Source organism: Oratosquilla oratoria, chromosome 14, assembly GCF_046742065.1.
Source record: "Oratosquilla oratoria isolate Oo_2021 chromosome 14, ASM4674206v1, whole genome shotgun sequence".
In the NCBI taxonomy this organism is placed as follows: domain Eukaryota; kingdom Metazoa; phylum Arthropoda; class Malacostraca; order Stomatopoda; family Squillidae; genus Oratosquilla; species Oratosquilla oratoria.
Genome location: NC_134790.1, coordinates 1,175,763 through 1,188,262, shown reverse-complemented (window position 1 = coordinate 1,188,262; position 12,500 = coordinate 1,175,763). Strand labels below are relative to the sequence as shown.

General features: G+C 41.2%; 1 protein-coding gene across 1 annotated transcript in view; it reads right to left on the bottom strand.

Annotated features, from left to right (window-relative positions):
- The window catches only part of LOC143032515 (protein O-mannosyl-transferase TMTC1-like), a 342,194-nt gene that overhangs the window by 82,260 nt on the left and 247,434 nt on the right, over nucleotides 1–12,500 (bottom strand). The window contains exon 14 of the mRNA XM_076197377.1: nucleotides 7,648–7,792. Coding sequence (XP_076053492.1) covers nucleotides 7,648–7,792 — 145 coding nt within the window. The remainder of the gene's footprint in view (nucleotides 1–7,647; nucleotides 7,793–12,500) is intronic.

Below are 12,500 nucleotides of genomic sequence, written 5' to 3'. Positions count from 1 at the left end.
CCTCTCCTCCTCTTCGTCCTCCTCTTCACCTCCTTCTACTCCTCCTCCTCTTCTTCTTACTCCTCGTCATCGATGTTCTCCACCTCTTTCGACTCCTCACCTAGCTTCCCCGTCCGACAGCTTGTCCTCCTCTCCTCCTCTTCGTCCTCTTCTTCACCTCCTCCTCCCCCTCCTCCTCTTCACCTCCTCCTCCTCCTCCTTCGCTTCGTCTTCCTCCTCCTCCTCCTCCTTCGCTTCGTCTTCCTCCTCCTCTTCCTCCTCCTCCTCCTCCTCCTCCTCGTCCTCCTTTCAGAACCGGATGACAAGCTCGGGCGAGGGGGTACTGGGGCTGCGGGCGACCAGGCATGGACAAATCGGGTCCTGTCCTATGCAAATTGTGCAATAATCAATATGCAGTGTGATACAATGTAAGAACATGGTGAGGGGTGCCCCATCTGCTCCATGACTGGGACGACTTTAGGAAAATACACATATATGTGCATCTTCATACAGTGTACATGTACATATCCATATGCATATATATATATATATATATATATATACAATATCTCTATATATATATACATATATATATATATGTATATATATATAGATATATACACCTATATATAAATAGATACATATATATATATATATATATATATATATATATATATATATATATATATATATATATATATCCATATGCATACATATATATACATATACTTGTACATAAACACATACACGTACATAGAGTATACATATACATATACAGATACATATTCATATATATATATATATATATATAATATATATATATATATATATATATATATATATATATACAGGTACATATCTATACATATGCACCTATACATATACATAAGTGACAAAATTTTCACACTGAATGAGAATCAGACAAGAATGGTCTCAAACTCTCTAAAAGTAGATTTAATTTGGAAGTGGGTAGAAACAACTTAGCCAACTATGTAGTTAATGAATGGAATAAACTTCCTGCAGAGGCAGTGCAATGCAGTTCAATTCGAAGCATTAAGAATCATTTAGATAAATGTATAAGCATGATGCTGTAATGACTATCATTTGTTTTATATTTTTTGTTTATTTGTTTTGTTATCATTTGTCTGTTTGTTTATTATGATTTGCTTGATTCTCATTTATTATCAGTTATATGTTAATTTATTATTATTTACTATTTCCCTGTTTGTTTATTATCTAACTATACGTATGCATTTGTTTATGTATTTTATCTATTTACATTATTATAGTTTTTATCTATTGATTTATCTATTTTTTTTTATCATTATTATGATTTTTTCGCATCCTACATAGATATGGACCAAAAGGTCTCCTGTCGGCATGCTCCGCCTTTGTATTCCCTTTGTTATGTATATATGTATGTATCCATATATGTATGCATGCATGCATGTACGTAAGAAAGATCACTATGAAAATGTCCATGGTTATTGGAAACATATTACAGATCGTATTAAACTATCATCAGCCCTCTCACCATTATGTATAGGTGCAGTCCCGACGTGCTGGCACTCAATCTCCACACCACATCTATTTCTATCAAGAGAAGGATTTAATCTATTTTATTTCCATTCACTTATGGGAAAAAGACAAGAGACAACTGCTTCGATGTCACAGAAACAAACTCAGACTAATACAAATCAACAATCAAACATTTCTTCCTGGTGAGATCTACGGGTATGGGAAAGCATGGGGATCGCTGCCTGATGATAATGGGTTGCGGGTTTCCGGTTAGTGGAGCTAGGGGCAACAGTTATTATGCAATTGCATACCAATATGTCTATACACACACACACACACACACACACACACACACACACACACACACACACACACACACACACACACACACACACACACACACACACACACACACACACACACACACACACACACACACACACACACACACACATAAATATATATATATATATATCATATATATATATCATATATATAATATATATGTATATATATATAATATATATATATACATATATATATATATATTTATATATATACATGTATACATGAGTATGTAAAACACAGCACTAAAGAGATTGGATTATTGTAATGTCAGAAGGAATTGAAGCCTTCCAGCCGCCTACAGTCTAAGTTGTCAAATTGATTGACGTTATAATATAATAGCTATTATTTCGCTCATTATCGACATCAGAAACGCTTCATTATTAGTAAAATCCGATTCATTTATTCCACGATCTGATGATGATGACGATGTGACTAATTTCTTTGTGAGCGAAACATTCCTGTTTGTTTTGTCTAGTTTTCCTATAAGTTACGCTCACGAGTTTCTAGTGTTTAGTGTGTTGTTATGCTGTGTTGGAGTCAGACCTTGATTCGTAAGTATAAAGACCCGAGGTCGATCCCCAAAGGGCAGGATCAAGACGGGACCCACGTTTTAAAAGTGTCAAATACAGATGAGAATATTGTGTTGACATGTCTTAAAAAAAAAAAAAAAAACATAGATAAAAAAATAAAATAAAAAAGTGTCCATTCGCATAGCCATACATGAAGTTCTTGATTATCGTAGATGACTTCCGACTTCAATGAAGTCTTGTTAGACGCGCCATCTGTCTCTGATCCACGACTTCCAAAAGGCGTTGTTGTCTATGCACGCATGCATACAAACACACAACAATCACACAGAAGCATGAATAATGTATATGTACCTGATATACATATCCATACAAGTAGTCATACATACATACATACATGCATACATATGGATATACATACATAAATACATACATACGTATACATATATTTATATACATACATATGTACATACATGCACATTTACATATATACATATGAGCATATGTACACATATGTATATATACATACACATACGGCGCTTCTCTCTATATATTTCTCCCACTTGACAATACTTCCCTCCATATTCCACTTCCTTCCACTATCCACTTTCTCATGAACTCCACTTCCCCTCACACTCCACTTCCTCATACGACCTACTTCCCTCTCCCTTCCACTTCCTTCCCCCTCCCACTTCCTTCCTCTCCCTCCACTCCCACTTCCTTCCTCCCCTCCCACTTCCTTCCCTCCCCTCCCACTTCCTTCCTCCCCCTCCCACTTCCCTCGTTCCACTTCCTCCCTCCCCTCCCACTTCCTTCCCTCCCCTCCCACTTCCTTCCTCCCCCTCCCACTTCCCTCCCCCTTCCACTTCCTTCTTCCCCCTCCCACTTCCTTCCTCTCCCTCCAACTTCCCACTTCCCTCCCCCTCCAACTTCCCACTTCCCTCCCCCTCCCACTTCCCACTTCCTTCCTCTCCCTCCAACTTCCCACTTCCCTCTCCCTCCTATTCCCTCCCCCTTCCACTTCCTTCCCTCCCCCTCCCACTTCCCCCTCCTCGACACTTCCTCGCGAGCGCCCACTTTGCTAAGCAATGGGGCCTGACTTCAAGCATGCCTTGCTGTATACATATCCCGTCTTGGTGCATTAGTTCTCAGCACCTGCCTGCCTCTTAACATACCTCTCACTGCCTCTTCTGCATCGGACACCATTCACCTGCCTCCTTCGCTGCTCTAGTTACCTCCTGAGCCTTGAACGCTGCTTCCACTCCTCTAGAATGCATCTAGAAGCTTCACTGCTTCTTTTGTATCTCTAGGTAACTCTGAAGGCACTGAGAAGTATTTCGGGGCCTTCTAAATCATCCATTTTATTTTGGAAAGTCTTTTCTTGGCTCTAAAGTCACACTCTCATGCACACACACACGCACACACGCACACACACACACACACACACACACACACACACACACACACACACACACACACACACACGCATACACACGCATGCATGCACACACGCATACACACACGCACGCATACACACACGCACATACACACGCACATACACACGCACGCATACACACGCACGCATACACACACACACATACACACACACAAAATCATGCATAAGTAAATGAATACGTGTATATATATATATATAATATATATATATATATATATATATATACATATATATATATATAAGTATACATATAAGAATACATATACATACACATACACATTTGATATATATATATATATATATATATCTATATATGTATACATATACGAATACATATACATACACATACACATTAGTATATCCATCCATATAATGAATATATGCATATACACGCACATTCATATATGAAAATACACACACATACACATACATATACACATACGTATACACATACACACACACACATACTCATACACATACATATACACATACACATACACATACACATACACGTACATATACACTCATATCCCTACCCTCAGCACGCCCTTATCCCTTCCTTTCCTGTGTTACATCCTATCTTCCCGAGCCACCGCTCGTCCTCATCATCATCATCTGTCCTGCCTCGGTTATCCAATCTCCTATGGAGTCTTCCGCGGGAACATCGGCGGATAATTACTCGGGACCATAAATGTCTTTCTTCCAATCGAACACAGCTGGTTCCGGGCCTTTTCCCCCTTCCTCCTCTCCCCTCCCCATCTCCCCTCCTCTTCCCCTCTTCTTCTCCTCTTCCCTTTCCCCTTATCGGCTTTTGTCTTTCCTTTTGTATTCCGTGAGGAGGCTGGGTCCTTCTCTCTCTCTCTCTCTCTCTCTCTCTCTCTCTCTCTCTCTCTCTCTCTCTCTCTCTCTCTCTCTCTCTCTCTCTCTCTCTCTCTCTCTCTTTTTTTTTTTTTTTGGGGGGGGAGATCGCAATGTGCCTTGTTTTCTCCCTCCTCCTTTTCCTTCCGCGTCCTCCTTTCATTTAATCCTCCTTTTCCTCCTCTTCCTATTTCTTCTATGCCTCTTACCTTTTTTTTTTGGGGGGGGGCGTCGGAGGGGTGCTTTACAAATCGCCTGATTCTCCTTCTCCTCCTCCTTTCATTTTCTTCCTTTTACTCTGTATCCTCCTGCTATTTCTTCTCTACCTTGTACGCCTCCTTCTACTATTCCTGTTTTATCAATTCCTTCTCTTCCTGTTCCTAATCTTACCTCACACATATTCCTCTTTCTTTTCCATTCCATGAAATTATCTTTATTCCATCTCCTATTTCTCGTCTTTCTCTTATAAATATTTTTCACTCTCGCCTCCTCTTTATACTCCTCGCCTCCTCTTTATACTCCTCCTCCTCCTCTTCCTCCTCCCTTCCTCCTCCTCCTCCTCCTCCTCCTCCTCCTCCTCCTCCTCCTCCTCCTCGTTCCCTTCTTCACCTTCTTCATTTGCTTTCACGACATCCTCATCTTCGCTGCTCTTTCCTTTCGTTCTTTTCTTCCTCGTTTTACTTCATCGTTAATTCCAGCCTACCTGACTCTCAGTAAATTTGTCCTCTTTTGGAAGCTCCTTCTCTCCCTCCCTCCCTCCATCCTTCTCTCTTTCCCTCACTCCCTCACTTCCTCCTTCTCTCACTCACTCCCTCCCTCTTTTTCTCCTTCCCTTCCTCCTTCCTTCTGTCCTTCTCCCCCTCCCTCCCTCCCTCTCCTCCTCTCTTTCCCTCTTTCTCTCCCTCTCTCCTTCCCTCTCTCTCTCCTTCTCTCCCTCTCTACTTCCTTCCCTCCCTCCCTCCCTCCCTCTCTCTCTCTCCTCCTCTCTTTCTCTGCCTCCCTCCTTCTCTCCTTTCTTGCTTCCCTGCTTTCCTCCTTCATTCACTCCCTCCCTCCCTCTCTCCCTCATTCACTCGCTCCCTCCCGCAATGTTCTCTCCCTCCCTTTCTTCCTCCATCTCCATCCCCCCTCCCCCTCCCTCCACGATTCCTTCCCTCGTTCAGTTTCTTTTACGAAAATTTCCGCGGCCGTCGTAACCGCCATAACCGTCGTAACCGCCATAACGACTTCCGTAACGGTCACCACCACCGAAGAGTTTTTTTCCCTTTTTGTTTTTTCTTCTTCTTCTTCTTTTTAACTCGAGTTTCAAGTAAACTCGTGCCCTATTGCCGTAATTCCAGTTACCTTATTCTAATCCTTTCAGTGGGTAAGAAGGTTTCCCACAGAGATGAATAAAATCGCCTAACGGCAGCTTTAAAAATTCGATAAATTTGTTAATGGTTTAGATCAAAATAGGCGTAAACTTTCCTCGGACAGATGACTCTCTTGTGGATGAATAAAATCATCTTAAGACACTAACCCCTCTATGTGGTCTTCTCTACAGTTATGATTCTGGCTAACGCTGAAGGATCTCATTCAGCTGAATAAAAGCGTATGACGTCATTCGGATGGGCAGTGTTGTCGAAGCTGGTGATGTTCAGACCCTTCGTCGGGTTCTGACAAAGGAAACAATCCTCTTCCTCCTACAGGAAGGTCCTCCATCGTTCTTCCTCCAACATAACAATTTCTTATCCTTCCATTTCTTCCCCCCCTCCCAAACTTTTACCTTCCCCATTTCCCCCTCTATCCTCTGCCTCATGCTCTCTTTTTTCTCTTCTTTTCCTCTTTCTTTAACCCTCTCCTTCCTCGTATACTTCTATATCTCATTCTTCCAGTCTTCCATGACTTCAAGTCTTCGGGGGTGATAACGTCTTCAAGAACAGAAACGTCAGTTTTCCTCAACAGAACATTCTTCTTCATCGCCTTTCTCTCCATCCTCTCCTCCTCCTCCTCTCCCCCTCCTCCCCCTCTCCCACTCTCCCTCCCTTCCCTCTTCCCCTCCCTCCCACCTCCCACTCCTCTCCCTTCCCTTCACTTAGAATTAGCTCGTGGAACAAGTTTCGGCCTTTACATCGACAGTTGGTTATATGTTGCCAACTTTCCATTGATTTTTGTTGCATAGCTTATGGGGGGAGGGGAGGGCTAGACACTGACGTGTGTTGCGGGGGGGTTGAGATTTCCCCCCTCCAGGCTGGTCAGGAGGATATTTTAACTAATAACCCTCTCCAACTCTCCTACTATCGAGATGAATATTTACTCCCAAACCCGAATTAAGCGTCCGTGGTAAGATAGAAAGGCTGTCTCGTCCATCACGGGATAGGCCGGTCATAGAGAGAACCATTAAGGCTGAACTACAACTCTTTATCTGTCTCTTTATCTATATGGACGTCGGAGATAGTCATCTCCCCGACGCTCATCTTCAGATCCCATCAACACTCTCACCTGCATCTGGAGGTGCAGCCCCGTGAGGCTGGCATTTGGTCTCCAGATTGGGTTCAGTTCTGTATTTATCACACTTATATTCACAGCCACCATTAAAAGAGATTATAGTTCCTTCATATGTATGTACATATGTTTGAGTACATGAACATACGTGTGAACATACACGTAGAAACGTGTCAATATGTGTGTTTATCTAAGTATACATCGTTAACCAGGTCCTCATACAGCAGTAGATCGTAAAGGTCTTCAGCTCCGATCTCCCCAATTCGAACCCTTACAGACACGATTATTATTTTATTATTATTATTATTATTATTATTATTATTATTATTATTATTATTATTATTATTATTATTATTATTATTTTTTTTTTTTTTTTAAGAAGAAGGCGAGGGCACGAGGGGACTCTCTAAATGCTTTGAATAAACTTCCTTGGGGTATTCATTCTCGAAGAAAAAAAAATTCCTACAGGATACTTACGAGGTAGATCTTGGCGGACAGGCGGTCGGGTCTGTGCCAAAGGACGGTGCGGAAGGCCAGGTTAGCCTCGTCCAGACGCCCCGTGTTGAGGTACAGCTTGCCGAGACTCTCGCCGATCTCGTCCTCCCATGCCACAGCCAACGCCCTGAAGGAGGAGGAAGAGGAGGAGGTCACGTTAGTTCACGGTTCCTTATCCTTCTACAGAAGAACAAAGACAAGAATACGTTTGGCTACGATCTGTTTCATGTAACTTGATGGAGGTTTACAATATGCAAAGGTTATGCAGTTTGTCGTGAGATATAATAGTTTCATTAGTGAAACATACATATTTATGCTATTATTAGTCGTTCAATCAAGCGGTCATTCAGTCATTTAATCAGGGAATTATTTATTTTAGTACAATGCAGCAGTATTTTTTTAGTCAAACGCAGCAATAATTTACCGTAGAGTTTTGTTGTTCGGTCTATGTCGGGGAGAATATAGAGGATATTTGTATACAATATGTCATGTACCTCTTGTTCATACTAGAGAGGAAATGCAAAAATTACTATAAAATGTAAACTTAAGAAGATTTAGGAATTAAAGTTCAATTATTCACCACTCACGGAACTAAAAGTGTTGTTAGGTTTGTGTCGGGGAGGATATAGAGGATATTTATATACAATATGTCATGTACCTCTTGTTCATACTAGAGAGGAAATGCAAAAATTACTATAAAATGTAGACTTAAGAAGATTTTAGAATTAAAGGTCAATTATTCACCACGCTCGGAACTAAAAGTATAAAAGATACGCTTTGGGTTCAATTTGTATGTTTTCAGATATTTCTTGTGTCTGTATGAGTGTGTGTGTATGTGTGTGTATGTGTATGTGTGTGTGTGTGTGTGTGTGTGTGTGTGTGTGTGTGTGTGTGTGTGTGTGTGTGTGTGTGTGTGTGTGTGTGTGTGTGTGTGTGTGTGTGTGTGTGTGTGTGTGTGTGTGTGTGTGTGTGTGTGTGTGTGTGTGTGTGTGTGTGTGTGTGTGTGTGTGTGTGTGTGTGTGTGTGTGTGTGTGTGTGTGTGTGTGTGTGTGTGTGTGTTTGTGTGTAAGAATGAATGCATGTATGAAAATTATTGTTAAATTCCCTAGAGTGAAAACTAATTAAGAAAAATCTATTTCGATTCTCAACAGACACCGGTGAGTAAAACTTGTCAGGGCTGCCCTATCATATAGGGCAAAGGTGACAGCTATTGGCCTAGATCAGCAGATCGTGGAAGAATCTCATATGATTTAACGCAATATTTTGCAACATGCAAATCATCTCCTCCCAGTCCTGGTGCCTACCCGCAGTTGATTTATTTATTTATTTATTTATTTATTTACTTATTTATTTGTTTGTATCAATTGACATTTGGAATTAAACTCTTCTGCTGGGATTTGAACCCTTGCCTGAGCGGCTTGCGTCTTTACAAGGCAAGGATGGCGTAGTGGTACGGTCCTTGTCTTGTAAAGACGCAAGCCGCTCAGGCAAGGGTTCGAATCCCAGCAGAAGAGTTTAACTTATTTATTTACTTATTCATTTATTTATCATCAATAGCGCCTTTGTTCCAATGATTTATTTTACATACAGTTCTAGTCAGGTAAGAGGAACCATTGTATTAAAGAGATTAAGTATATCTTAGTCTATGTATTTTCTATTTTTTTTTTCTTTAGCTTTCTGGCCTACTTAGAAAAGCGTGTTTTAGTTGAAGCTAAACAATAATCTTGTTGAGTTAAAAACCAGCATTCTCATTTCCCTTTTCTTTGTACGAATATCTTCCTTTCTCTGAATAAAATTGCCTGGCGACAGCCCCAGTGAAACGTATGAGTATTTTACCTTTTTACAAAGGGAGGTGGGAGTGGTTTCTATGCCTTTTTCTTTTTGACTACCCCCCGTGTAGGGGGAAAAGCCTTTAGTGTATGTATGTATGTATGTATGTATGTATGTATGTATGTATGTATGTATGTATGCATGTATGTATGTACAAAGGGAGGAAGATTAATCGATATATGTATTTTTTCTTGGTTGATATATTTATCAACTATTGCACAAGGAGAGTTGCTTTCGCAAATACGAATTATACATTGTGGCGATGGTCAAGAAATATGATAAACCTGCAGGGAAATAAGTAGATGTGGCAACGCTGTGTTTGTTACTATATATGAAGACTGAGTAAAGAGAAAGAAGTACCTCCACCCATTCGGGCCTTTTTTGTTGAGGTATAAATAAGCAAACGTTGCCACATTTCTTCGTTAGCGTCACGACCTTTACCGTTGTAAGGCGTGAGTACTTATGTACGTACCTATGTGTGTTTATAGTGTACACATAAAAATATATATTTTTCATACATTTTTTCCAATTTATTGTGTCACTTAGTCTACTTGGAAAATGACGTTATAGATGTCTTCGTTGCTATTTATCATTCAAATTTAAAAGTTTTGACGGTTTTGGCCGTTACAACGGTTTTAATCGTTTCATGTTGGACACGCAAATGTTGATGTAGTCAAAGAAGCTATTCCTGCTAAGCTGTGTTCATTTGTATACATACCTAATTCGAATTTAAATGTAACGTTTAACGGTTTCTAGCGGTTTTAACGTGTTTTTTTTTAGGGAGGGGGTTGTAATGGTCTTAATGAATTCATATTAGAAATTTATTAGAAGTGCTAACTTTTATATATTCATAATCTTATGAAATTCTTTATTTACTTATTCATATATTTGATTATTCATCCATTTATATATTTATTCACCTATCTATTTACCTATCTATATATTCATTAGTTTACCTACATGTTTATCTATCTATTGATCTATTTATCTGTTTATTTATTTACATTTGTCTTTAACTGTTGCGTGGCTACAACAATCATAACGAGTTCTTCTTGTAGAACACGTCAGACATATACAAACAATAAGAAACTCTTCCTTGTCAGCGCCTCAACCAAAAGTCCACCAAAGTCCACCAAAGTGTCTCTGGACGAGGTCCAGGTGCTTCCCGGAGCGCGCGTGTGAGTTCCTTGGGCCTCCGTGTCTGGAGCCAGTTGGCTCGTTAACAAATGCTGGAAGAGACAATAGTGAGACGCCTGGATTCGTGACTTCGGTCATTAGATCACCTGGTTAAAGGGCAACAGGGCTCTGCCTCGCCCAGGTGTTGAGGGTCCTGATTTCGGGTGCGTGCTTTGAGGTGCTGAGGTGCTTGGTTTGAGGTGTTGAGGTGCCCGGGTTGAGGTGCTCGATTGTTTTAAGGTGTTCAGGTGCCTGATTTGAGGTGTTGAGGTATTTGGTTTGAGGTGTTTGGTTTGAGGTGTTCAGGTGCCTGATTTGAGGTGCTGAGATGTTTGGTTTGAAGTGTTCAGGTGCCTTATTTGAGGTGTTGAGATGCCCGGTTTGAGGTACTAAGGTGGTGTGAGGTGCTCAATTATTTTAGGTGTTCAGGAGCCTGATTTGAGGTGCAGAAGAGTCTCGTTTTAGGTGATGAGGTGCCCGGTTTTAGGTGCTGAGGTGTCTAGTTTGAGGTGTTCAATTACTTTAAGGTGTTAAGGTGTCTGATTTGAGGTGCAGAGATGTCTTGTTTGAGGTGTTGAGGTGCTTGATTTGAGGTGTCGAGGTGACTCTATTGAAGAGTTCAAATAGTTTGGGTGTCTATATGAAGACACACTTGATTTCACATATAAGTACTACAGTACCCGGCGTCTTATGCAAAGGTGATGCAAGCGTATTACTTTAACATGTACGATACGAATCTCCAAGGTCGTAAATGACTGGAATGAGAAGGGTGCCTGCATGGGTACTTGCTCGGAAAGACCGTGGATAATGACGGTGGCGTGTGAGTGAAGTGACGCACCCTCCAGTGACGTGTGTGTGATTCACCATTGTCTTGGATCACGTGTTGGACTCGTGATCGACAGCTATTCCCCTCCCGGAAGAGAGCTCTGAGCTCATATATGACCGATCTATGGGTAATGATGTGACCTTACACGCACACACACACCCAACTCCCCGCCCATGACAGTGGGAGTAACGATTCGCAGCGCAGCGATACTGAAATTATTTCAGCCCTGGGCGGGATTCGAACCCGGACCGCCGTAGTGGTAGGTGGGAACTCTACGACTGTGTGTGTGTGTGTGTGTGTGTGTGTGTGTGTGTGTGTGTGTGTGTGTGTGTGTGTGTGTGTGTGTGTGTGTATGTGTGTGTGTGTGTACGTGTGTGTGTGCGTGTGTCTTTACATTAGCATGCGCACGAACATCAGCTTAAGCATTTGCGCGTGCACGTTTGTAACTAAATAACAAAGGGGAGACAAAATTACTCCAACGTCGGTGCATGAAAGGACAAAAATGTACATAAAAGACAAAACAAAAAAACAACAAAAGAAAAGTTATACGCAAAAAAAAAAAAAATAGCCTACGGAAAGAAAAATCGTAAACCCGCATAATTGATCAGCAAGATTAGCAGATAATTAGCGAAGCTACTGACAGACATATGCAACCTAACAGACACAGAAATGCACGTAATGACTCCCATGTAAGTGTGGGAGTAGACATTGATTCACAGACACTTCAGGTGACATCAGAAGCTCTTCGCAGACACTTCAGGTGATATCAGAAGCTCTTCAAAGACACTTCAGGTGACACTAGAAGCTCTTCATAGACGCTTCACGTGACATCAGATCTTCACAGACACTTCAGGTAACATCTGAAGCTCTTCACAGACATTTCACGTGATACCAGAAGCTCTTCACAGACACTTCACGAGACATCAGGAGCTCTTCACAGACACTTCACGTGACATCAGGAGCTCTTCACAGACACTTCAGGTGACACTAGAAGCTCTTCATA